The following is a 27,052-nucleotide window of genomic DNA, read 5'->3' as shown; positions in this document are numbered from 1 at the left end:
CAGAGCAAAGCTGCAGGACTTTTTTAGAAACCTTACTAAATAAATTAAAAACTATTGCCCAAAACCTATATTTTCCTTCCTCCTTTTTTTTAAACTCCATCCCCTTTCAATGTTATTATTCTCCAACCTTTCATCATGGGAGAGCCATAATTTATTATCTTTTTTTTTTTCCCAAATGTAAAGAATATATTTGGGAGAGTCAAGAACAAAGACATTATGAGAAATAACAAGACTGAAAATGATCCACAGTTTTGCATTTCCCTGTGTGTATCCTCTGACTTACCCCTTTTCTTTTAGCGCTCTTCATTTCTAAAATTGCTTGTGATTGTTCTATTGCAGCTGCTTACAGTATTTATCTTGTGTAGTTTGGTGTCATTTGCCTGCTTTGTCTGATTTTCACAATAGAAGTACATGTGCCACCATTAGAGAGGTAATCTTATGTCTGCTACACAGAGGTCTCATAAAAGACACATTTCAAAGACTTCCTATTTCAAAGATACCTGAAAGTATAAAGTAATTTCACATTTCTGGCAGCTGCCAGGGATCACACAAGTCCATCAGGCTCACAGACTTTCTGAGGCACTCACTGAGTTTAGGCTGCCTCTGCTTTGCAGGCCATGATGACTCTTGGCTGCTGCAGCTCCTACTGAGATCTGGGCAGAACTGAGCTGTTTCTTGATGTTTCAGGACAGGGTGCTCTAAAATCTGGTTGGCTGTAGGGATACTTGCACAGATTTTCTTCATTGTGACAAGGCTAAAACACATCATAAATACAGGCATATCATCACCATGCATGCCCAACTTTGTCCATGCATCCTTTGTGCTTGATCTCTGGAAGTTTTACACTTGCATCTCTGCACTTTTTTTCACTTCATCAAGGCAAACTCTCTGTTGGCCAAAACATGGACTAGGCAATTTTATAGACACAATTTAAGACAAATAAGTAATGTTTATTTTGTGGTTTTAGTTTATCTTTGTTTTATTGAGGGTGGTTAAGGTAAGACATTAAGGTCACACATTCATGTTCACAAATCTGCAGTTCTCTGACCATGAAAGAAAAACCAGATGGAATAAAACAATATGAATGATAAACACAAATAACCTCTTGAGTTTTCCTATTCAGTGGTGCATAATCAATACAAATTCTTTTCAAAGCTGAATATTGTGTGAAGCAGGAGCTATCTTTCTTTTCATGCTTCTTGACTACAGTATCATTATGTACCATAATTGGCTCTGTAAAAACCTATTAGGTTAAGATGAGAGAGGTGTGAAATACAGAACCAAACCTGTTTCCTGCTAAAATAATATGTCTGCGTCAAAATATTTTGCCTTTACATTACAAAATACACACAACTAAAGAGATATCTTCTGAGTGGGATGAAAACATGAGAAAGGGTCATGACAGAAAATGGCCAGAGACACTGCCAAACTGGATAGAGGAAGTTGAAGCTGATATTCCCTTTCTCTTCAGTGCAGAGTCTCTATAGAGTTGTGAACTCAATGAGAAAACAGCACATTATCTTTGTGCCTTAGCTATCATGATATTTTAAGTGTCTTATTTCCAGAGAGATTGGTTTAAAGATGTCATATTTTACACAGCTGAATACCCTATGATGAAACTTTTTTTTTTCTATTATGTAGGTCTTTTGCTGTACTTTCCTTCTTCAGTTGTCTTCATTCTGTCCCCTTAGCTTCAGAAAGTAAAAATTAACTAGTCACTAAAACCTTAATTTGTCATGTTCTGCCTCAGCAAAGCACTACAGAAGAGAGTTCTTTGGTGATAACTCTGGTGAGACACAGACCCAGGCTGGAAGCTCAGTGTGTGAGCAGGGTTTTCAGGAGAGGGAGCCTAAAGATTCAGTTCTACAAATGGGCCCCCACACATGGCATTTGTGCCATGATCATTACTCCTGTCTAAGCAGTGGCCCTCTTTCTCTGGAACAACTTGCATGAGTGCAGACTTAGTGCTCTGATGGGAAAAAGTCTTTTGATATTAAATACAAGTGTAACATTTCAGGATATAAAAGAAGTTTTTAATCATGATGGCTGGTTCCACATGATCTCCACAGGCTCCTGTGCATCTGTTGGCCCAGCCTAACACTGGGATACAGCACAGACACAGTGCTCCAGCAGGAGTGTCTCAAAGCTTAGCCAGCAGCTCACCCCTTACATCCTTACCAACTTATATTATCAGAGTAGAGAGAAAACCAAACGTGGCCATGCCCTTACAGAAAGTGGGAGGACCATTCTCTGTCCCCTAAGGACCACAGGGACCTTCTCTGTGCGTGGGGCTGACACAGCCTGTGCAGGTGGCATGATAGTGTCTGACAATAACAAACCAAAACCTGGGAAAGGTTCCATGCCCAGCATTGTCTGGAGTAAAGCAGGCAGCTGCACAGTGCTCTGCTTGGAAAGGGATCAGGTGCATCACTCTTGGGATGGGTTTCCTTGTAGGTTGGTTATACCCATATTTTCTTCCTCCATTTATCTCTGTCCCAAGAAATGCACAGGAGGACTGGAGGATGTGTCAGAGATGCAAGACATTTAAACAAACTCATCAGAAATTAAAGAAATTTTATAGGATGGTTATTTAGCCAGCAGCACATCTTGTGTCTCATTCAGGACATCAGTGGGAAGACTCTCCGTGCTCAGCCATGCCTCTGCTGTGGCACAGAGCACTCACAGCCTTGCGGCACATTGCACAGGCATGGGCCAAGGCAGGGGGGATTCATTGGCTCAACAACAGTGCTCCCCCTTCCACAGCTCCCCACTGGCATTTCATTCCCTTCCTGGCACTCCTGGCAGTCACTCTCTCTCTCCTATTGCTTTTCTTTGACACAGATCATCCTTTACATCAGTAATTGGTCCCATCATGATGTTCTGGCTTCTCCTGGTCTCATTGGGATTTATCTACAACTTTTGCAATATTCGTTGTTGCTGATGCAGAAACTAAGAGTATCTGCAATTGAGTTTGACAGAAAGGCACTCATTTACTAAACTGGGATTTGAGTCCAGACCAAATAATTGTTTCAAATGCTATGAAGGTCTGTCAGATCATTTCCTAGTCTGGATTCATTAGGTTTACAATGCAAGAGGCTATGGTGTGAGCAGAGACAGTCAATGTATTCATTGCAAATAGATTTTTCAATGCATTGGCCCATTTTTCTGTTTGTGAATCATTTCTGATTTCTAATAATGTCTTCATAAGCATTCACCCACATGGATTATAGAACAATTGTCATCCTAAGGGAATTTTTAAACTATTTACATTTTACTAGCAATTATTAAGCAGTTCATTTAAGTCACATGGCATCCATTATGCTTCATCTTTGAATGATGTAATCTTTTCTTAAAACAGAAGGCTAATGACTAATAGAAGCAGACCTTTAGGGACAAGTAAACATTCAGAACATGCGAAAAAACTGTGCTAGAAATAATAAACCAACCATTACACAGATATTTAGGGAAAGCTCCTAAAAAGGGCTTAGCAACTATTTCTTTTTTTTTTCTTTTTTGGCTATTCTGACAGCCCTAGGCATAATGTCATCTACAATGATGACAATTGTAATGCGAGTCGTTTCCTTTCTTTACTGACAGGTACCAGCAGTGCAGAAGTAAAGGAAAATCGAAACATTGGCAACCTGGAGGATCATCCAATAGCATCTACTGATAGGGCAAGAGGGGGAACAACTAGCAGTAAGAGGAAAAGACCCTTAGAGGAAGGCAATAATGGCCATTTCTGCAAACTTCAGCTTATCTGGAAGAAAGTTTCATGGTCAGTGACGCCAAAGAACGCTCTGGTTCAGCTACACGAACTCAAACCAGGATTACAATATAAAATGGTGTCCCAGACAGGTCCGGTGCATGCTCCAGTCTTTGCTGTTGCTGTGGAAGTAAATGGACTTACATTTGAAGGCACAGGCCCCACAAAAAAGAAAGCCAAAATGCGCGCCGCAGAGCTAGCTCTGAAGTCATTCGTTCAATTCCCCAACGCCTGCCAAGCCCACCTTGCCATGGGAAACTGCATCAGCCCATCCACGGACTTCACTTCCGACCAGGCCGACTTCCCAGACACTCTGTTCAAGGAGTTTGAACCCTCCACACACAGCCAGGACTTCTCGGTCTACAACCCCGTCAACAACGAGCTGCTCTCCACCGCCTACCGGCGCGGGCGCCTGCTGTGCCACACGCTGGACCTGGTGGGCCCCGCCAAGCCGGGCAAGCACCGCGCGGCCAAGGCCGAGAGCGAGAAGAACCCGGTGGTGCTGCTCAACGAGCTGCGCTCCGGCCTGCGCTACGTCTGCCTCTCGGAGACCGTGGAGAAGCAGCACATCAAGAGCTTCGTGATGGCTGTGAGAGTGGACGGGAGAACGTTTGAAGGCTCAGGACGCAGCAAGAAGCTGGCCAAGGGGCAAGCGGCGCAGGCGGCCTTGCAGGCCCTCTTTAACATCCGTCTGCCCAGCCACATTCCCAGCAGGAGTAAATGTCACCATTTGCCACAGGTGAGAGCTCCTGGGTGCTGCCACCACGTTGGAGAAACTCTTTTGATGAGTGGCTTTGGTATTGCTGTTGCTGTTGTTGGTCTGCCCGATGGTTCCTCTCATGTTACAGCAAGTGTGTCGTGCCACAAAACAACCCTTTCCCATAGAAAGACTGTTCTGGTTTGAAAGCAAAACCAGTGAGAGACTCCAAGTCAGAAATACAATTTATTAGGAAAAGGGAAAATGAAAGCCAAAATACATGCAATAATACAAAAGAAAAACCACTGACAAAGTCAGAATACAACCTGACACCTTGTTGATCTGGGTGTTGGTAGCAGTCCAGTTGGACTGGTGGCTGCAGTCCTCCTGGAGTGGCAAATGCAGTTCTGTTGCAGCAGTGGTCCTGTAGAAAGGGTGTAGTCTTCCTCTGAAGATCCAGTGGAAAAGATGGCGGTTCCTCTGGAAATCCAGTGGAAAGTCTAACTGCTCTATCTCAAAACCCAGATTATATCCAGGTGGGATGCTCAGCTCCTCCCCCCTGGGCAGAGCTCATATCATTCTAATGAGTCATGTGGTGGGTCCTTGATTGCCCACTAAACAGAAATGGCTCCTGGAGGGAGCTATCTCTGAATCATGGGGCAAGATGTTGATGGGCCCATTAACAGGAGATAAGGAAAAACAATGCCCCTCCTGGTTTCAACAGGTCTTGAGGATGGGAATAGAATATATCTTTATATTGTAACCTAGGACAAAGGCCCACAGGCAAAAGCTTGGAAATAGTATCCTGAAATCATTGGGTACAATTTGAAGCTCATTCCATGGGAGGCATAGAGGAGAGGGCAAAATATAAGGGGAAACACCAACATTTCACTTTGTTAGAGACAATAATAGTGACACATGCAGAAAACTCAGGTAATTCAGTGGTACTGCGTTTTTCTTAACAGAGAGGAGCCCATGTATAAAGGGATGCTCCATTGCCTCCTTTTTGAGTTAATTTCTGATGAGGACCATGCTATTCAGAGGAAACATCACTGATGAGGAATATGCCTGTGTCAGAGAAATTCTGCCACTGGAAAAGTTAAGAAATTTTGTTTAATATAGTCCTACTGTTGGGGGTTATTTTTTTTGTTTAGTTGGTTTGATTTCAGGGCTTGGGTGTTTTTGTTTTGTTTTTTGTTTTCACCTATGTCTCCAACAGCCCAAGGTATACTGAAAGTTTTGAAACTTTCCTGGAATAAATGTAGAGATTACTGCTGTATTCACATAGAAAACATAGATTTGAGGTGCATACTTAGCACATGAAAATTTTGTAGTTGGTCATACACCAAAAGCTATCTAAGCATTACTCAGACTTGTGTCAATTTTCAAAGTTCTCAGGAAGTCAGGATTTGCAGACACTGGGAAGCATTACATGGGTTCAAGTAATTTATGGATTTGTTTGCACTACCAGAAAAGGTTTGATTCATCAGCACCAGGAGGTGATCTACAGCTACAAAGCTCCCTTTATGAAGGGAGCTGTTAATGTCCAGGATTTAGTGCAAAGCACTAGGAGCACTAAGAGTCATTCTGCTGTTGGCTTGCTGTGAGACCCTAGGCAAGTCATTTAAATTCAATATGCCTGTAATAAAAATGAGCATATTATATAAAAGAACACTTCAAGATCCTTAACTAGTGTGTAAATGCAAATTATGAGTAGCAATTCTCATTAACATTAGTAAAAATGGTCATTATATGTTCAAGGAGTTTGATAGGAGATTAATCCTCTAGGTAACATGACTGCCTGCAGGACCCAGGAATTATAGTTGGTGACCCAGAAGTTTCCTTTCTATGTTTCCAAAAAGAAAACATGTTAAATGTGAAAAATTCTAAAATACACCATAATCCTCCACTTTTCTTTTAATTCCAGGCTGCAAACTCCATGAACCAGTGGGATAATAACATAGTTCAATAATAACAGTGATCTTCTAACAGAGTGCTTTGCAGGCATTTTGGAAACCTTAGCCAACACGACAGTTTCACCTTTCCAGTGCTCCTTCAAAGTACACACAGTTTTAAATGAGATACCTCTAGTGTTTCCTACCCAAATGAATTCTGGCTATAAGTAATCCCATTCTGGTGGTTGCTTTGCTGCCCCCAGTGAACTTTGCTGGGTGTGTCAGCAGGTAAATACCATGTATTTTTTGACCTCCGGTTTGTCATGTTCTGAAACAATGCCACAAGGATCATTGCCTCAGTTCCTGAGCTCTCTGAAATATTCCCTGGTTTCTTGGCTTCACACTCACCTTCTGCCTGAATATCACATTTTACTTCAGTCTCCAACTGTTCATTAAGTGACATATTCTCCAGTGTATGTTCCCTTTTTTATGGCCTTTTCTCCTTTCTGTGGACTGCTGCCCTCCTTATCTCCTTCTCTTCACTGTTCTGGAAGTGTAAATGTCAGTGAAAAGGTGTCACTGAACTTTCTCCATCAGTATTTCTTGAGTGGTTATGTATTGTCCAACTGAAAGATTACTTTTAATGCCAGCATTCAGCACATTAATTGAGAGATAAGCCTTAACACTGATTTCTGCTGACCTCCTTACAAGCTGCTCTCATCAACAGATACAGCAGCTGTGACACAAAACCTGAGTTTTTGTTACTCGCTAAATCATAATTCAAATTCCACAGAAACCGACAGACTTATTTCCACTGACTTCAGCTTAAGCATTAAATCCAGAAGCATCTTTTCCTGTTCTCAGTGTGTTATGCAGTACCTCATCAAGTGACTGCCTTTGCTCACTGCCTCAGTCAGCCCATCTGGTCTTTGGTCAGCTGAGGTGGTGTAACCATACAGGGGAGAGTTCAGCTCTCAATAGCTGTGGTCAGAGCCAGCTGCTCCAAGTGTTGTTTTAGCTCCTTCTTGTCCCCTTGATCTTGTGGGAACCACATTTTCAAAGACATGCTTCAAGACAAGTTTTCAAAACTATTCCTATTTAGAAGCCTTGATTTATGTCTATAAGTGTTTAAAAGCAGGAGAGCACCCTGAAACCCAAAGAGCTTAGGAGTAGAATTTGAAATATTAGGAGGGATTAATTTCTTCACAGAATAAGGAGCAACTATTGTCCCATGCAACCATTCACTCTTTTTGTTTGCTTCATTGTATTTGTTAGAATATCAAACAGCTAATTCATTGGTAGTGAGAAGAGGCAAACAAGATCAGCTGTAAGAGTTTCAGCATATTTTGAATATTTTGTAAAATCCAGAAGTGTATTTTTCTGTGTGTTTATCCTTTCAGAGAGTATTCCAATTTTACATGTCTCTGCTCCTGTTTGCCTTGCTGTTATCAGTGGCATTAGAAGGCCACCATTTGGCTTTTTGTGGTTACAGCCTGACTGAAAACAGGAAATAGCCAGAAGTCATATAACACCCGTTGTCCAGTTGTCCTGAAATTTTGGATTTCACAGCGTACAAGAAAGTTTCAAAACAAATCAGATGTCCTTATGAACTGGGCATCCAAACCATTGGCATTTCTGCCTTGCTCCTCAGGGCTCCCAGGGGACCTGGTGTTCCTCAGCCTGGCCCTTGGGTGTGCCAGAGGACAGACAGACACTTTTCTGCTGACTAAGGGAGATTCTATGTAAAATGTCCAAAGAGGAACAATAAGAGGAACTACCTAAAGAAGGGCATAGCCAGGTGGGGGTTGGCCTCTTCTCCCAAGCAACCAGTGACAGGACAAGAGGACGTGGTCTGAAGCTGTTCCAGGGTGGTTCCAGTTGGACATCAGGAAGAATTCCTTCCCTGACAGGGTGGTTAAGCATTGGAATGGGCTGCTGAGGGAGGTGGTGAAGTCACCAACCCTGGAAGTGTTCCAGAAACACTTGGACATGGCACTTAGTAACGTGGTTTTGTTGGCATGGTGGTGGTCAGTCAAAGGTTGGACTTGAGGATCTTGGAAATCTTTTCCAACCTTAATGATTCTGTGATTCTGTATTGTCCAGTTTGTCCTGAGAGGTGCTGTCTACACAGGAGGCTTCCTGAATCACCAGGAAATGCACAGCATGGATGTAAAACCCTGTCACCTTGATCTCTTCTGATTCACATGAAACAAAGGGCTGCAAGAATAGCAAAGCCAGAAGTAGATAAACTCCCTGGGTCATCTGCAAGCCAGCTTGCTTCTTCAGCTGCCTCTCACCATGAAAACACTTACTGAAAACACACCATGAAAATCTGAGCACTTTACAATACCAGTATTTTCTTAAAAGAACATTTCTGTGACCCTGACTTTCTTTCCTGTGACCGCTGCACAATGTGTTTGGGCTAACTGCAAAATTATACACAGAAGGTAAACAAAGGCATATTACAATTTACACCAGAAAAAACATTTCATTTCAAACTCTAAAACCAAGATAATTGAGATCATGCCTTCTTTACTGCCATCAGAAGTGCATCAATCCACTTCTGTAAGTCTCATACAGGTACAATAGTGACCGGGAGACATGTGCACTTACCCGTGTGTAGGATGAAGAGAAGGTAGCTGAGATAACCCAAGAACCACCTGAAATGGTCACAAGATTTGCCCATCAACCTGCCAGTTCTTCAACCAGATGTTTGATCTGTGCTAGGCACTGAACTGCAAGATAAATACTATTGATGGTCAGAGACTGGGCACACAATGTTGATTGGAGTAGCTAAGATAGGAGCCTGGAGATCTGCTAAACTCATGGCAGACATAAAGAGAATCAGGAGAATGGAAATTACAACTCTTCACTGTACCTTGGATTAGGTACTAAATATTACTCCTTGTTTCCTGGCATAGTTGGTCTGAACTCATATTCTCCATCAAATAAAATGCAATTTCTTCAATTATAAGCTTTCATGGAAGTCTAGCAATTGTTTCTCCCACTTTGGAAGCTCATGTTCTCACATTCTAATAAAGGAGGCAGCATCAGAGGGCGCTGACCTAACCAGCCCTAATGAGTCTGCTCTGGTAGAAATTCATCCACGCACTCCCAGGCTTTCCAAGTGCATTGTGCTCAGTTCAGGAGATCAAGGTGACCCCCAGCTGCATCTGACCAACTTGCAATTCTTTTTCTGATCTTGTAGTCCTTCTAACCTGTCTTAGTCTAAATGGCATTCTTACTGTTGCAGAGCCATACCATTAATTAATACTGTCATAACAAATTAGTAAAAGAGGGGAGCCTGCATTTCAAATGAACCTAAATTAGAAAAGAATAGGTGTGAAAATCACATTCACTCTGCTTTGAAAGGGCTTAGCACTGCTGTTGCTTGTTCACATCCAGCCTTCCAGAGCAGCGGTTGTCTATTTATTTTAACAAAGCTCATTGTGTTTTGTGTGTGTATCCTCAAAAAGAAGCAGGATTTCTCTCTTTGGCAAATACAGCTAACCTTTTGGTTCCAGTTAAATCCCCTATTTGCCAAAAGCTTCATCTGCAGGTTAAGCAACCTCAAATCCCATATTGCAGTGATTCTTTACTTTGAGAAAGTCAAGGATTCCCACCAGTTAACCTTGGTGACAAGGTGGCATCATCATGGGAAGAACAACCACCATGTCAGGGAAAGCCACATACCCCACAGTTCTCACCCACCCCCCTCCAAGACACCTGTTTCCCTGTGTTGCAAAGCTGGTTCATTTTCATGCAGTGTATGTTGTTCCTGCTTCCTTAACTTTATTTCTCTCACTTTCCTCCTTCATCACCTTCCTGACTACTGTGGCCTCTCACCCGTGTCACGGTTAAGCCAGGACCGAGGTTGGCAGTGATATATTTGACTCCAGTGTGAAGAGCAGCAGCACATGGAGCAGGCATTGAGAAGCCTGCAACAGGTTTCTGTGAAGAGCTTTGTCTGGTTAACTGAGCAGCTACATAGTTTTATTAACTTCTCTGTTTTCTCTTACGCAAAGAGAAACAGCTGACAGGGGTGTGTGTGTTCCTGACAGGAGTTCCTGACAGGAGAATGCTAGAAAGAGAAATGGTGGGGACCAGAGAGATGCCTTAGCAATGCAAATAACATTTGATTTTCAGCCATCTATTTCTTACTCTGTAGGTGGGGAAAGTTGCTTTTATAATCAGAGCTACAGGCAATCAAGAAATTTATAGGATTAGAGTTTCTTAAGCAAAACAATGGCAAAAGAACCAATTTAGAGGCACAGCATTAGTTTAGTGGATACTGTTATTATCTTGGCTGCTAATTGGATTGTAGTCACTTCTGGGCTCACAGCTGAGTAACAAGGACTACCTCCTCACCTTTCATACAAGAGCAATATAAAAGATATTTAATGCCCAGAGAGATTACAGCTTGAGTCTCAGATGAAGAAATTACTTTGGTTTAATGTATATAATCCATGCAAGATCAAACAGAGATGCAGAATGGCTACCTACATGGAATTACAGGAAATAAATTAACAGGGTAGGAGGGGCTTTGGTGGCTTGCTCTCACAGCACCAGCACATATATGTAGACACATTAAGGGGTTGCACATAAAAAGCAGTCATCACTGCAAAACAACACATAACTTAGCATCAGCTGGGCTCCAATAATCCTGCAGTTCTTTGCTGCAGAAAGAAGTTGGTATATGCATCTCCACGCTCCCAGCCTCTCTCTTTTGCTCCTGCATTGCTGTTCTGTGTAACTCCCAGCCATAGATAGCTCCAATCCCCAAAAGATTCCCTTGCACTCATCTTTAAGTCCTGTGTCATGTAGAGCATGCTCAGGGCTTTCAGAGCATTAGGTATGCTAAACAAAACTCTCCTAAATGAGATGTTAAATTTTAAATGTACCACTCACCTAATTAATAATACTTAGAAGAGCTGCAATAATTGTGGTAATTAGTTAATGAATGGCCAATCTAAATTTACCAAAGTGAAAAAATAATTGTTATATATTCAAGGGAGAAAATCTATAAGGCTGAAAGGTATTTTTCTGTGTAATTTAATTTTACAAGCAATCCAAACCTTTTCTTCCTCTTAAAAGAAAGGAAACTCAAAATTATCTAATTTTCCCTTATAAAGAGTGTAAGGGTCCATGGTGATTACAGTGCATTCAGAGTAGGGTAAATCAGATTTAACCATCTAACTTAGCTGCTGGGTGCTCCTTTAGCTTTTTAGTTGTTGAAAATACTTCATACCACCCATGCATCCACAGAAACAGCATTTGGTTTCTTCCCTTCAGATTCTAGATTGCATATTAAACATGTCTAGGGAGACCCAGCGTGGATTCTGCTGACTTGTGCTGTTTACCTCAATAAACCAGCCTTGTCTATCCATGAAGCTGATGGTGTGGATCTGATTTGTGAAGAATTATTATTTGTGCAGCTCATTAGGGTGAGACAGTTTGTGCAGAATGATTAGGGCTCCAGCAACCAGCAGACCTAGTTAGTACATGAAAGCTGAATCCCAGTCTGGTGTCATCCAGACATAAAACCTTCTTCTAAACCAGACACTCTCGCAGCTGTCAGAGTTGCTTCTGTTGTTTTCTGGCTTTGTAAGTGAGCTAGGGACACTTCAAAAAGCTCCCAGCAAGCTGGACTTGTTAAAGCTGCCACTTAATCTTGGACTTGCATCCTGACTTTGTTTATGATGCTTCATTATTACCTACTAAATACAGCCATGATCATTCTGCTCCACTAAATAGAGCTGTAATACAAGTGCCCAGAGTGAATTTTTCTTTGGTTGACTTCCATGAAAAGCTTTTTCTGTTTGAGCTGGAGTGTTAAAGTCATGCCAAAACCACGTTCTTTATCTATTTTTATCTGTATTCACATCTAGGAAGCCTTAATTATTCAAGCAGAATTTTCCTTCTATGTAGAGTACCAGAGGCAAGCTCCTAGCATTTATTTTACGATGACTACCTCCCTCTTGTGGTCCTTGTGCCAGCCCTGTGGCAGGCAGGCAGATCCACCGTTGTGTGAGGGAAAAACTAACAACACAAAATGCTTGTGCACCCTGGCAGGGCTGTGGCTCAAAGCCCCCAGAGATGCTGCTGAGAATCCCAGTGCCACACGTAGCAGAGGGACCACTCCCTCCCACTGAAAAGGGAACATCTTTGTCCATTTTATTTTTCTCTTAAATGCTAGCCTTTAAATAGTGAATTTGTGTCGTAGTCATGGAGAAAACCAACATTTCTCCAGTCCCTTTTTCTCAGCAAAATGTCCCCACATAGTGCTATGTGAAATGATTAAGCACACACACACACACAAAATAGTATGCAGGTCATAAAATTCAGTAAGGGGAAAGTATTTAGGGCTTAATCTTAGGACTGCTGAGAAGTAATGGACAGAACAGACTTTGGACTTGTTATACTGTATGTAAAATGTGATTCATGTGTTTAGACATTTATACAACCAGAGAGAAGTGGCTGAAGTTCTTTGAGGTAGTAAAATCCTTTTTTGTTCACATAGTTCCCTCTTAATACGAACATCTTACTAGTGAGTCTGGATTTTTAATGGGAGCAAAATTCGAGAGCAAGGGTGTTGTTTTTTTCTTTTTGCACATGAATGATGCATGATGTGAACTTTTGTTAAGATAAAATATTTTTACAAATTTATGAGAAATAGAAAGGGAGATAAATATCTGTAATCACTGGAAAAGTGGGTAAATTATCCATCTCCATTCATCACATTTTATTCAGTGAAAGCAGTTACCATTTTCTATGTCTCATGATATCCATCAGCTTCTTAGACTGTATTCTAAGACATATAAAATATTAATGCATCCATTAAACTTTTCTCCCCTACCTTTCATGCTGCAATATTATTTTGTCTAAACAAGTTCATGTTCCTTTTTCAGCCTTCTAGTTTTCTAATTGACATGTCAGAGTCTACTTCCAAGCGAGCAGTTATTTCCTATTTGTCTTCTGAACCAGGGTAGGAATTGATATGAAAATACCTAAGCATGATTGCTCTTAACCTACTTGTCATCATGTCTGCTGCAGACACCAGCCCCATAATCAGACCTGAATTCACACAATGGTACCTTAAAATCAGTGCTACAATGAGATGTCATCCAAATGAGCCCATGCTACTGAAGCCATGCTAATTTGCAATTCCTTTTGTGCTGTCTCTTCTTGCTCTCTTTATCCAGTTCATCTTTAAAACTAAAGGTGGAAAGAGTACATTCTCTGAGCAAACACAGTCAATTAACAAAATGACTGCAGTTTAGTTTGTTCAGAAAAATAATCTAAGCATTCCATGATCTCTAAGTTTTCTGTTCCTGTTGAGTGCTCTTCTTTTGAGTTCCTATTTTTGGGCCATCTTCTATGAACTGGGAACTCATGCTCACAGAAATAATTATCATCAACTCCTTTCCCTCTTATGTGGGTCATTGCTTTAATAGGTTAAACACAAGGAACAATGTGTGTCCCCAAGGTCTGGTGGAGAGGGTGGAGACAGCTACACTGCCTTCATTTCTTGTTTGATAATTAGTTCTTATCCAAATCAACTCTGCCCTGTACTTTTAAGGAATAATCCTCACAGGGATATTGGAGAATAAACTCATTACTCCTGAATGAGACCCCTCTTTTCTTCTACTCTCCTTGAAATGCACACAAGTAATTCTAACTCCCAGTGCCTAATGACTCTTGAGTACCATCCTATGGAGAACAGCTCAGAACAGCATCACAAAGATACTGCTAGGCCTTGGTTGTCCTGCTCTTTGCAGAGAAGCAGTGTCCAAGAGGGGAGTAGAAATGCTTGTTTAATCCTGACCCAGCAACACAGAAACCCTCTGCAAACCAAGCCAGTGGCCATCAACATGGAGCAGACAAAAGCAAGCTAGAAAAAAAGCAGGGAGCAGTGGTTGCTAAGACAGAAGTCAAGTTTTTTGAAGGCTCATGGTTATGGCAGCAATGAGGGGCAGATGTGCTGATTGGTGCACACTAAAGATACAAATCAGAGACACACTGAAGTTTTCGTGCCTGAGTATCAGCAATTTGCACAAAAAAAGAAACATATCACATAGCTGTTAAAACTGTTGTCTGAGGCAAAAGTTAGCAGGCACTGCTTGGAAAGCAGCATGAAAAGAGTGTCCAATAATAATGTTTAGAGCAGCTCATAACACAATCACATGGAGAGAAAGAGGAATTATCCATGAGGATCACCAGTCTAGAAAACACCTTCACAGGTGCTAAGGGCAGTCATCAGCTCTTACCAAAGAAAACCTAAAAAAGCCATGGCACATTGATTCCTATGGATCCTATGGATTACTGAGCTTGCAACTCTGCCCAAGGGTTTGGCTACTCCCAGAAAGGAACGACAACACATTAAAACACTGTCATATTTTGCTGCCTTTTGTGGCACTACATATTCTGCCTTCAGTGCTCGATTAAATCCAATCAGGACTTTTTCCTGTATGGATTTACATGGACATTACCAGAACAGGGCCATGAGTTGTTGACACAAAGATATCTCCATCTGTTCTGTGCTTGACTTCTTCAAAAATGCACCTTCAGTGCTGCAGCAAATTCCTGCTGATCATAAATCATGGCTCTCTGATGGTTTGGACATACCCTAAACTATCAACATTTATTCTGGCAAGTATCTCAGCATGTCTGGAGGAGTCTGTGGACTGTATTTCCCTTCCACCTGGTGCTGACTATTAATTAGAGAAGAGACCATGGTATCTTAAAATTTTTTTTTTTTTGCTAAATAAGCTATTTTACTCAAATTCACCAAAAAAAAAAATCTAAAAGCAAAGCCACAAAGTACTGCCATATGAACTGTCATGGAAAGATTATTTTTCCCTTCCTTTTTTTTTTTTTCTTTATTTAAATGTATGCTATTTTTGGTCACAATCATAATACTATTGATAGGAGATGCCCTCTGCTTTTGCAGGGCAAAAGGCTGCAGCTGCATATTTTATATTTTGACTTCGAGAGAGATAGAAGTACGAGAGGGATAAGCTGCTGCTGTCACCATGCTCTGGAGAACACTGATGGGAAGAAATTAATAGCATTCCCCAAAACACTGACAAGCTACAGTGCATAAACTTTTCTTTTAAATCCTAGATTCATGAAAAAAAAGTAACATGACTTCAAATTTACTAGTCTTTGATATAGATATTTTGAAATTTTTCCCCTTATGAATAGGCAGAGCCTAAATTTATATCTTTGCCTGCATCTCTTCTTGGACATTCGTGAACTTAGAGAGATCTTAAGCCCTCCTCTCTCCAAAAGAAAAAAAGTTTAAAAAATAACATTTTCCTTTATATAACAAAAATCAATTAAGCAAGCCAAACTAGATAGTCTTTACAGGCAGACTAACATCCTTGCCATGTAACAGAGCTAAAATCTGGCAGATACCTAAGCAAAGCTGCCCTGTGGCAGACCAGGAGCAACTTGTGCAAATCCAAGGGATCTGTTGGGGAGCCCTTGATAACAAGAGGTCACCAGATAAACCAGCCAATGAGGCTGAACTGAGCAGGGGGAGAAAAAGAAACTTTGCAAAGACAAGCTGGAGGGGGGAAGGAAAAAAAGAAAATCTTCCAGGCTGCCTTTGACAGAAATTGATCCAAACAAACTAAACACTCCTACTGTAGTAGTTAGCAGCAGTTGGGTTTTTCTCCTCCCTTTCAAACCACCAGATGCCAACAGGGGATCAGCACAGGCCGCTTGCCTCTCCCAGGCTGTGTTATTCACTGTGCAGGAGCAGGGCTGCTCCCAGCTGCAGCTATGAGGGCACTTGCTGGAGTCAGGAATAGAAGCTTATAATACAGAAATTACTCCCTTGAGGACCTGGGAACAGTTTTTGTGGAGTGAGGGGTGGAATTTAGCCCCTTGTTGAAAATCAAGCAAAAACCACAAGTGTGGGAAGGAAACTGTTGGAGTTACAGCACAGTCTTGAAGTTAAATCCTTGCAAAGGCATGCATAGGGAAATCCTTTGACAGTAATTTGAGCTGTGTTTTGCTACCTATGCCATGTATTGTATTCTGGGAGCTTATTTTCTGCACATATACCTGCTACCATAGCAAATATTAAAAGTCCTTTTTGAGGTTGGGAGATTATGGTGAGTAACTGAAGCAACATAAACTACATTTTCTCTGAAATACATAGGCATGAAGCCACAAAACAATGTGGGCAGATAATACCTTTATTCCATATTCCCACAGGCATAAACCAGACCAGAATTTGAACCTGTGGATTTATAGCAAATAAAACTTACACTGAAATATGTTGCAGCTGTTTCTCATTCCATCCTGCAGCTGATAAATAGCTAATCTCCAGTTCAGGCCTCTCTATTTAAATAAGCACACTAAAAAGTTGAGCTATCTCTGACTGAACTGCTTCAGCTGAATATCCTTAGCTCACTGCTTCTGGCCTCTATTAAATGCAATTCAGATAAATTCTGGCTTCTACTAGTATTTGTTTCTCTCTTGACACAGCTGGTATCAGGTCCTGCTTAAAGCTTTCAGATTGGAAGAAAAATCTGAAAAAATACATTATTTAGTAAGCATAACTAAGGACCACTAATACTAGGAAGACAAAGGATTTCTTCTGTATTAGCTGTGAACAAATTGCTCTCCATGGGCAGCCTCACCCCTGCCATTAAAACTGATGATTTTGCAGAGCTGTGGCCAAAGAGGGACTCATCTTTCCCTGAAGCACAGCTGACAAGCAGGAGCTGTCAGACACCCTCCACTTGCTGCATATTCTGCTTCAGAGCTGCCTCTCTCTCTGCTGGTGTCAGGCAGCAATCTGGCTGCAGGCAGGGAGTGGGCAGCTCTGTCCCTGCCTGGGCACAGGCTCACAGGTGTCTCCCAAAGTGCTCAACCTTATTTCCCTTCCCAGCTCTGCTGGTTCCCATTTTCTGACACTCCCTTTATCAGGAGAGATCTCCTCTCTCCCAGCACACCCCAGCCAGGCAGCAGCAGGCTGGAGCTGCAAGAAGGCAGCTGTGAGAACAATTCAGTGTGATTTTAGGTTAAATGTCAGCTGCCCCATCCTTGTGATAATAGCTGGCATTAGAGCACATTAACACAATTGCACTTGCTGCAAATTAACAGCGATCGGTGCAGAGGCACAATATCAAGTGCAATAATAATACACATGTATGAAAAGCAACATGATCACTGCCTAATTAATTAATAACCGGTTACTGATTAAAAGGGGAGCATTTGGAGCTAAATGTGTCCTTGACAACACTAACAGGATTGGTTTAGCACTGATTGTATTTTCCAATAAGACACATAAGTGCAAATAATTGCTTCCACTATATCATGGAATTAGTTCCATGACAGTTCAGCTGATTACTTCAAGGTTTTATCTGTGTTTTGTAGCTGCAAGATCAGCTACCATTTTGCACCTTACCAGCTGGTAGTGAAACACTCTCTGTTTACATGTATTGCATGTACTGTAGCAGGAAAGCAGAATCAATACTGTAGATATATACAGTACCTGCATCACAAAGGTTACAACGCTCGGAAAACAGCTGATGAAAACTTGAGGTAATGAGCTGAAACATCCTGCAAGTAATTCCTAGCAGCACTAAAAACAATAATATAACTTTGCCTGACATGGGTAATCCTCCACAGACTGAGGGAAGCATAATTTTTTCTGGAAGGGAGTTTTGTGGTCCACTGAGGGTTTGAGTGAGATATGGGATATACCTTATAAGTGAGGAGTGCCTCATAACTCAGGGGAGGTGGAACCTAAATGAAGTCACAGAGGTCATTCTTATTTTATCACTGGGGAAAATGTGTCCTGTATATCACAGCTTTTTCATACATTTAGTTAGTGGGATAATTCTAGGTACAACAAAAAGTTCTCTTTTTTTTTAATCTTGTATTACATGAACGGAAAGCTTTTAAAACAACTAAAAACAATTGCAGAGGGACCATTTGCTATGCAAGTCCAAAGTTAGGCTTCTTTATGTGAGTTTAATGAAGTACATGAGAACTCTGAGGTTTGTTTAGGGTATGGAGCTATCAGCTAAATATTTTTGCACATTTTTCCATACATTTTTTGCAGTGACTGCAGTGCAGAATCTAGAAGGGTCAATGAAGCAGTCAGAGAAGTTTGCCCATCCTTTTATCTCCCTTCATGATAGCAGCCACTCATGTGATGTGAATATTCTGAAAAAGAGATTTCAGTGCATGTTTTCAGGCTGCTTTCCAAATTAGTTTTCTGTGATCAGCTTTCTACTGCTCTTAGCAATCCTTGAGACTGTTCAACAATATTTGATAGCTTAAGATATCTCAAGGCATTTTTTCATCTATGCAGTTTAAAAATAGGGACTTTGAAGGAGCAAGTGCAACCCAAACTTGTCCTGCACAGGGGACAATGCAGTCACCCCCAAGGCAGCAGCAAGCAAGCCAGGCAGCATGGTGGCAAGACATACAGAGACATTATGGTGTCTCCATTTTGTCTTATTTCTTCTCTTCTTAGTGGGCCTAGGCACTCTCTTTTTTAGAGGTATGATTTAATTTGAGCCTGAAGAACCACAGAGGGTGATGGGTTCCTGGTGGATGGAGAGGCTGGGCCCATATGTTGGTCCAGGAAAAAACCTGAATGTGCAAATATGAGGGCAGTCATCTCAGTGCTTGCTTGGTGGGGCCAAGGGAGCAGGCAAGAAAAAAAAAAAAACAGTGCTTCTTTTATTTGTACCTGTCTAGGTAACCCAAAAGTGATCATCGGAGTTTAAATGTATTGTAGTAACAGCTGTGAACAATTTCACTGTTTCTCAATGCAGGATGTTGCCAGTTCAAAAGACTGTCAGTAATCATAACAAAGCTATTTCTCCTTTTCTCAGACAGTAAAATAAACTCAGACATAGGACGGTTGCATTATCCTTTTTTTCTAACATACCTAGTTTTGATTGCTGACAGGCTTTATTAGCAAGAGGCAGAAAGGTTGAGAAATGGTTGATTAGAGGTTCAGCTGTAAACTGGAAACTGACATCTTTAGTCAGATGTCCATTGATGCATCTGCTGTGGTACATTTGTTATAGGATAGATGGAGCAGGTGTTATAATCCTTATTTAGCAAAATTGAAGCCCAACAATGTTGACACTGGATTAAACAGGAGTACTTGTTGCATTTGGCAGCTGTGAAGGGGGTTGCAGTTTGTTAGGGAAAGGGGGAAGTCCACAATGCATCTGTGGGGTTATGAGGTTATCTCATGATACATGGGGTTATGAGCCATGTATCATGAGATGAATGAGCCAGTGTTAGGAGAAAACTGAGTGAGTGTCTGCTTTTGGCTGGGATAGGCTTAATTTTCTTCATAGCAGCTTTTATGTTGCTGTGTTGTGAATTTGTGAACAAAACAATGTTGATAAAACACCAATGGCTTACCTGTGGCTGGGCAGGACTTACATAGCATAAGGCTTCTCTGCTTCTCACCCCACCCTACCAGCAAAAATTCTGGGAGTGCACAAGAAATTGGAAGGGGACACAGCCAGGACAGCTGACCCCAACTGACCAAAGGGGTATCCCACACTGTGTAGCATCATACTCATCAATAGCAGCCTGGGGAAGAAGGAGGAAGGGGGAAAACTCAAGAGTTAAGACATTAATATTAGACCAAATAAACTGTCTTCAACTCAAGCTGTGAATTTTCTCACTTTTACCCTTCTGATTCTCTTCCATATCCAGCTGGGAGGGAGAGGAAGGAGACAGCTGTGTGTGACTGAGCTGCCTGCCAGGGTAAACCGGTAGCAGTAGCACAGGGACACACCTGTGGGAGGTATATAAAGTCACCATTTATAAATCTGCATTGACATGCTGGTTTTCACTGAAGCCAGTGGAAAAAATTTGTTTGGTACAGGTTCCATGTTAAAAACTACACTTTGGGAATATTTGTACAAGAAAATGCTGAGATAGTGTAACTTAAAATCCACATTGATGGCTGTTCTTAGAAAGCTGCCTGGTTTCCATTCAAACCTTGAGGGGCTAATCAATAAAGCATAATTATCTCCTCTGTTTATAGGGTCACGCTTGTTCTCAGTTTGAATTGAGAACTATTGAAAGAACATAGGAGGAAGACCTGAATGTATGTGTCAGGATCAATTCAGAGTTTAAATTGCTTATAATGGCTTTTTAATGTCAATGCAGATATCTCTGAGTAGCCTAAAGAGAGGGTGACAAAAAAAGTAACTGGCTGTGTCACCAGCTAGTTTTGCTTTTTTTAATTGAAAGGGATATTGTCAACAGGAAACCTAGGCACAGAGTTTAGTATAGGTCTGAATATAGCACTTTGCATCTTGGTGATGCAGCCTGGGATTGTTTTATTAATTTTAGCTTTCTTTTCTCCCTGATTGCCATTGGAAGACTCAATTTTTATTTTTTTAAAGGAAATATGATCACTAATTATGGAATTTGTTGAAAGTGGGAAGTGGGTTATAAAAGGTTTTGATAAATGGGATCACAAATGAGCTGAGATCTCTGGAGATCATCTAGTCCAGTCCCTGCCCAAGCAGGACCAGGTACAGCAATTGTCCAGGCTCATGTCCACTTGTGGTTTTGAGTATGACAACAGATGGAGACTCCACAACTTCTCTGTGCACTACCAAGAAGAGTCTGGCCCTTCATTCCCTCCCATCAGGTATTTCTGTACATTATGATATCCCACTGAGCCTTCTCTTCTCCAGACTGGACAATCCATTTCTTGCAGCCTCTCCTCCTATGAGAGATGCTCCAGTCTCTTGACCATGGCCCTTTGTCAAGGGGACTCAGTCCAGCATGTCCATCTCTCTCCTTTCTGGGAGGCCCAGCACCAGCCCCAGCACTCCCAGTGTGCCTCACCAGTGCTGAGCAGAGGAAAGGATCATCTCCCTGCACTGCTGGCAGTGCTCTTTCTCATGCAGCTCAGGAGGCTGTTTGCCTTCTTTGTCATGAAGTCACACTGCTGGCTCATGGGCAGCTTGTTATCCACCAGGGCCCCAAGGTTCTTCTCAGCAAATCTGCTCTTCATCTGGTCAGCCCCCAGTCCATCTGGGTACCTGGGGCTGTTGTTCCATACATGCAGGACTTGGCAGAGCTCTTTGAGAAATTCATGAGGTCTTTGTCAGCCCAGTTCTCCAGCCTGTTGAGCCTCCATCCCTCTGGATGGCAGCATGGCCCTCTGATGCATCAGCCACTCCTCCCAAAGTTGCGTCACCAGCAGACTTGCTGAGGGGACACTGCCCCATCATCCAGCTGACTCATGAAGATGTTAATAGCACTGGGCCTAGTGTTGACCCTTAGGTACACTATTAATGACATGCCTACAAGTGGCCTTTGTGGGACTGTTCCTGCCCCTCTGGTCCCAGGCTTTCAGCCAATTTTCAGTCAAATTCACTGCCCATTAACCATCTAACCAATACATTGTCAGCTTGTCCATTATGGTGCTGTGAGAGATGGTGTCAAAGGCTTTAATAAAGCCAAGGCAAGCAACACCCACTACTCTCTCCTCATCTACCAAGCCAGTCACTTCATAATAGAAGGTTATCAGGGTCTCTCAAGCTCAATTTCCTTTTCATGAATCAATGTATACTAATCCTCAGTCTCCTTCTTGTCCTTCATGTTTGGAGAAACTTTAGAGGACAATTTTGTCCACCACCATCTTCTTGGGGGTTGATGTGAGACTGCAAGGCTTGCAATTCCCAGGTTCTTCCTTCTTGTCCTTCTTGAAGACAGGAGTGACATTTGTTCTTCTCTAGTCTTCAGGAAGCTCTCTCAGTTACCATGAGCCCGAGCAGGATAGAGCAGGGTATTTTTGATTTGGTTTTCCTCTCAGCAGCATGTTACTGAGTTACTTTCAACATGACAAGACTTCCATGGTCAGTGCTGTGCTGGAAGCTGGATGAGGAGATCAAAACAGCCCTCTCTGACTTTAAAATCTTTGGGTTTGAAATTACTCATAATACTGTCAAGTCAAATGCAGCTGATAAAAATACAGCGCCTTTTTTGTAAGTGGATCATGTCCCTTTAGCATGGTTATTCAGTAGTCCTAAACACTCTTGTTAATAATGTGTGACAGGCAACTGTGATGGGAATGCTTCATGATTGCTCCTTATGTGATATCATGCTGGGATTGCAGACCCATGCTCTGCTGTTTTGTTATCTGTACTTCACTTCAGACATGTTTTATTATAGTACTTTAAAAGGAAGAATGGAACATTTTATATTTTCCTGCCAAACCCCTTCTGTCTGGTTTTTTTCCCTTAAAGAATTGTTTTTATCATCTATCTTTTACTGTGTATCATATCATTATCTTCACCTGTTATGGGGAAAAATGAATGGACTTACAGTGTACAACAGACTGACAGCAAATCATAGCATGGATGTTCCCTTCAGAATGACAGTTATACCCTAGATGGCACAGTGACTAAATAACTCATTGTGAGAAACTCCTTCTCACAGACAGTTGTTAAATTGAAGGTATTACCAAAACAGAATGCAAGAATTATTGCTTGTTCTATGGTCATTTTTCTCTAGGTAAGAATATAAGCTTCTTTTTTTTCTTTCTATTAGAAACAAACTGGAAGAACCAATCCAGCCCTCAGCATCATTACAGTACCATTATTGTTTATGCTGACCTAGTATTTTCACTATAAATCCTGTTTTCCACATGACTCTTGAGACCAGGGTTCATTTGCAGTCCATACTTGTTTCAGGGAAAATTTTTTTAATGTACTTTGAGGGCTTAGCAAAGACCTTTTAAAATTTCAAATTACATAAAAACAAAAATTAATTATTTCAAATGTTTTCTAGAATTGCTCTTTCATTCCTGTAGCAAAGAACCTAGAGCTCAGTTTGAAGCTGAGACTTTCCTAAATTGGGGACATTCCTAAATGGGGAACTACTATATGTTTGAATGATCCCAGTCAACCCATTAAGATGAGCATCTTAATACATCTAGAAAAGGACCTATTTTTTGATAAGCCATGAATATTCAGAAACTTTATAAATACAATACAAAAACTCAGGTACCCCTGGTACTCCAGAGACTCACAGCAAGGTGTTTTGTTTCATTAGGAGATCAGCAGCAGACTTGTAATGCAGAGAGCACATCTACCTACTTTAAACCCAGTAGGAGACAATAGATTAACAAAACAGTGACCACTCAAAGAGGAGAAAAGCAAGCACATCTTGCTCCTGCTGAGACCCACAGCAGGAGTGCACTAAGTGCCCACAGTGGAGGTGACTGCAGCCTGTGCTGTGGACAGGGACTGGTCCTGCTGCCAGCAGAGCTGGCGCTGCTGGGGAGCTGCTGGGGACATCTCCAGCCAGCATGCCTGGCTCTGGTAGAGGAGGCCTGACCATCACTCCAGCTCATCTTATGGCCCACACCACAGCTCCAGGGAGGAAAAATGTGCTTTAAGCCTATTTCCAACAGAGTCCAGCATCTGCCCAGCAGCTCTGTGGCAGCTGAGAGGGGCTGCAGTCCCCTCTGTGTCCCTGTGCCCAGCAGGTCCTGGCTGAATGCCACCGTGGAAGTGTGTGTGGAGGCCCTGGCAGCAGACAGGAGCAGGCTCCTACCACAAACACCAGCTAAACCAGGCTCCAGCCCAGCCCTCTCCCACCAGGACAGGAATACAGGTTGGACAGGCTTTGGCAGGGCCCTGGCTTAGTCTGTGCCTCTGTCTTGCAGAGCAGAATGCCCTAGCTAAGGCTCTGCTGGATGGTGTAAGCCATCTGGATTTAGTCTAGCTTGTTCCTGTTGCCCATGGAGTGCTGGATCAGCAGTGTCTGTATGCAGGGACAGGAAGGGAACAGGAAGCAGTTTTGCCCAGTCCCTGTGCACTGGGAGAGCTCCCACTGGGCAGTGAGCTCTGCTTCACCTCTCACTCTAATGCTCAAACACACAGAACCTGCCCAGCAGCATAACTGGAGTCATCTTCTAGGATAACTGTGCCTTGTCAGCCCAATTTCTGCTTTCCAGAGCCTGAAGGTGAAATTATGATTGACTCTTACTTACAAAATGAGAAGGGGAGGGGAGAAGAGAGCTCCCACTCCTGTCTCCCCACTGGTTTGTAAGTACATGACAATAACACAGCCACACACAGGCGTACACTGGTTTAGCTTCATACAGAAACTAACAGCTGATTTAAATTCAGCAGGTGCAAGTTTTCTGTGTGGACAAGACTCAAGTTGATAGGAAATCAATGGGTTTAGACATTTCTGAATTCTTCCCTGGCGCCAGGCAGTATGAAATTCTGTAGCCCTGGGGTAAGTGACTATACAATGTGCAGGTCAACACCGAGTCAGGCCAGCTGGATGATTCTGATAAAATCAGTTTTCTGCCTCCCATTTCACATCTCCTTTCTTTTTATTTTATTTTCAGATACCAGCATTAAAATTACTTCAGGATCCTAGTTTTATCTGGCAAAGATTAGGGACACAGAGAGAGATTGAGAGGGCTGTTTGCAAAACTGTCAAGAACACGGAACAGCCCAAGTGTGAAAGCTATTCACCTTCACTTTATACCATTGACGGGTATGATAAAATATTTTTCATTCATCCATCAAAAATTTTGAGCTATTTACACATATACATATGCAGAATGCCCAATGTGATTTGGCATAAATGCCTTAATCACATGAATTTCAGGTGTAACCTACTTGTAGCTGCACAACTGAGTGTGAGGCATCTGTCTTAAGTGCCAGCTGATAATAAGCATCATGAATCTTCTCTCCAGATCCCGCAGCCCTTCCCAGACAACGGGTTTGATTTGTTCTGGGCTTTCATGCAAAGCTTTCACTGAAGGCAAAAGCAATTCCTCGTGCAGAAGAGCCCACTGCACTACACAGACAGTGACTTCTGGGGGGTGAAGCACTGCAGCTTGAGCCAGAGCTTTGTTTCTGTGAGAATAGTCTTTTCTCCCCTAAAATACTTGAGCCAGAAATGTTAAAAAGTTATGATAACATTAATGTCCAAACAAAGACAGAGGACATGTTCTGTGAGACTCCTCTGTAAAATTTGTATAGCTTTATCATGCTTTTAAAGGAAAGAAAAAAGGCATCTGCTACTCCAGCACACTGCAGAAAAAACATGTGGAGGATGATACAAAAGCACGGAATAGTCTTTTGTGACATGTGGAATGGACAAAAAGTCAGTTAAAGGAAGAAACAGTGCCCAGTTGTAAATGGAGGATCATTTTATTTCCATGTTACTTTCTGTTTTGGCACTGAAAGGGAGAAGCAGCTTAATTCTGATATTGTGGTGTTAACCATATGAAAAGCAGCTTTGTTGTAATTGATTTTGCTCAATTTCACATGTACACCCACACCCATACATATGCTTATAAATGCAGAAGGATACAGCCAGCAAATTGGTGAGGTAAACTCATTTTCTAAAATAAATCTTTTAAAACAAGTTTTTTTAATAAAATCTCAAACAGGAAAAATAGATCTTAGAGCTGTCTGAAAATAAAATTTTTAATTTGAAAAACCATCCAGAAATATTTGTAAAATTATCAGAAATGTTCCTTGAGTCTAGTCAGAGAGTGATTGGAGGGAATTTTTTCATTGCTGCCACTTGAATTTCATGTGGCCATATTTACATGAATGGATCAAATTTGAAGAGTGAGACATACATTTGGTTTTCAAGATTGTCAAGTTTTGAATTTTTTTTTGTCTTAGCTTTACAGATATTTATGTAGAAAGATTTTTTCTTGAAAATCATGAATATAAAATTCAGTATATTTACACATTCTGAATGAAGCCTATGGAAGTAAGTGCTACAAAGTAAAGTTCATACACAGTGAAGATCTCTTTCAGGAGCATTAATTACTCCTGAATGTTTGTGAGTACCCAAAATCCTGACATAAAAGCTGTAATTTCTATGCAAAGTAGATAGGATGATTGAGTTATAATTAAAATGGTAATTATACCCTTAATGCTCTCTATTTGACTTTTCAAAAAAAAAATGTTATGCTCCAAGAAAAGCTATTTAAAGATCAGAGAAAAATGTTTGAAAAATGAATGTATTCAAGACAGTCTAGATCTTTTAAAATCCAGTGACTGATTTTTACATGCTTTCATGTATAGTCTGAAACATTTTCTTCATTTATTTTGGTCCATAGAAATAATAAAAAATCATTGGAACGTGAAAAGTTTAAATGAACGCAATATTCTCCAAGTTGATATTTAACATGATAAATATTTGAAATGTTGGAGGGCAGGCAGCACTATTCACTTGCTGACTAAAATCCTGGCCTCCATCCTCTTAACCGGGCAATGCCAAGGAAAGAGCTGATGGGAATTTGGCAGCCCTGTCATTCCCCCCTGGCTGTTTCGAGCACATTGACAGGACAAATGCATTTCCTTCGATCCCTCATTGACCCTTTAAAATTAAAGCAAGAGCACCTAAAGCTACACATTAAATGTCAGCAGTGGCAGTCTAGTGGAGCTGTGTCAATATTTGATGATGTATGGCTTGCTGGGAGGCACTGGGAACGCTGGCCCTGGTGGAGGTGACACCCAGCTGTGTGGCGCTCAGCCAGCCATGGTGCGTGCCCAGGAGGTGGGAAGGGGTAGGAGAGCAGTGCCCACAGGGTGGGATGTGCCTGTAGATCCAAGAGGATCCATGCAGCAGAGCAGGGCCTTTTCCCAGCTGCTGCCAAACTCGTGGTATTTGCACATGTGCACCCATCTGCCCGTG

General features: G+C 41.7%; 1 protein-coding gene across 1 annotated transcript in view; it reads left to right on the top strand.

Moving 5' to 3' along the window:
* ADARB2 (adenosine deaminase RNA specific B2 (inactive)) overlaps window positions 1–27,052 on the top strand; it is a 305,978-nt gene that overhangs the window by 201,826 nt on the left and 77,100 nt on the right. Inside the window, exon 3 of the mRNA XM_036403614.2 lies at window positions 3,598–4,502. Within this exon, the coding sequence (XP_036259507.1) occupies window positions 3,598–4,502 (905 nt within the window). The remainder of the gene's footprint in view (window positions 1–3,597; window positions 4,503–27,052) is intronic.

This window comes from Molothrus ater, chromosome 1, assembly GCF_012460135.2.
Source record: "Molothrus ater isolate BHLD 08-10-18 breed brown headed cowbird chromosome 1, BPBGC_Mater_1.1, whole genome shotgun sequence".
Lineage (NCBI taxonomy): Eukaryota > Metazoa > Chordata > Aves > Passeriformes > Icteridae > Molothrus > Molothrus ater.
This window is presented reverse-complemented; position numbering and strand designations above follow the sequence as displayed.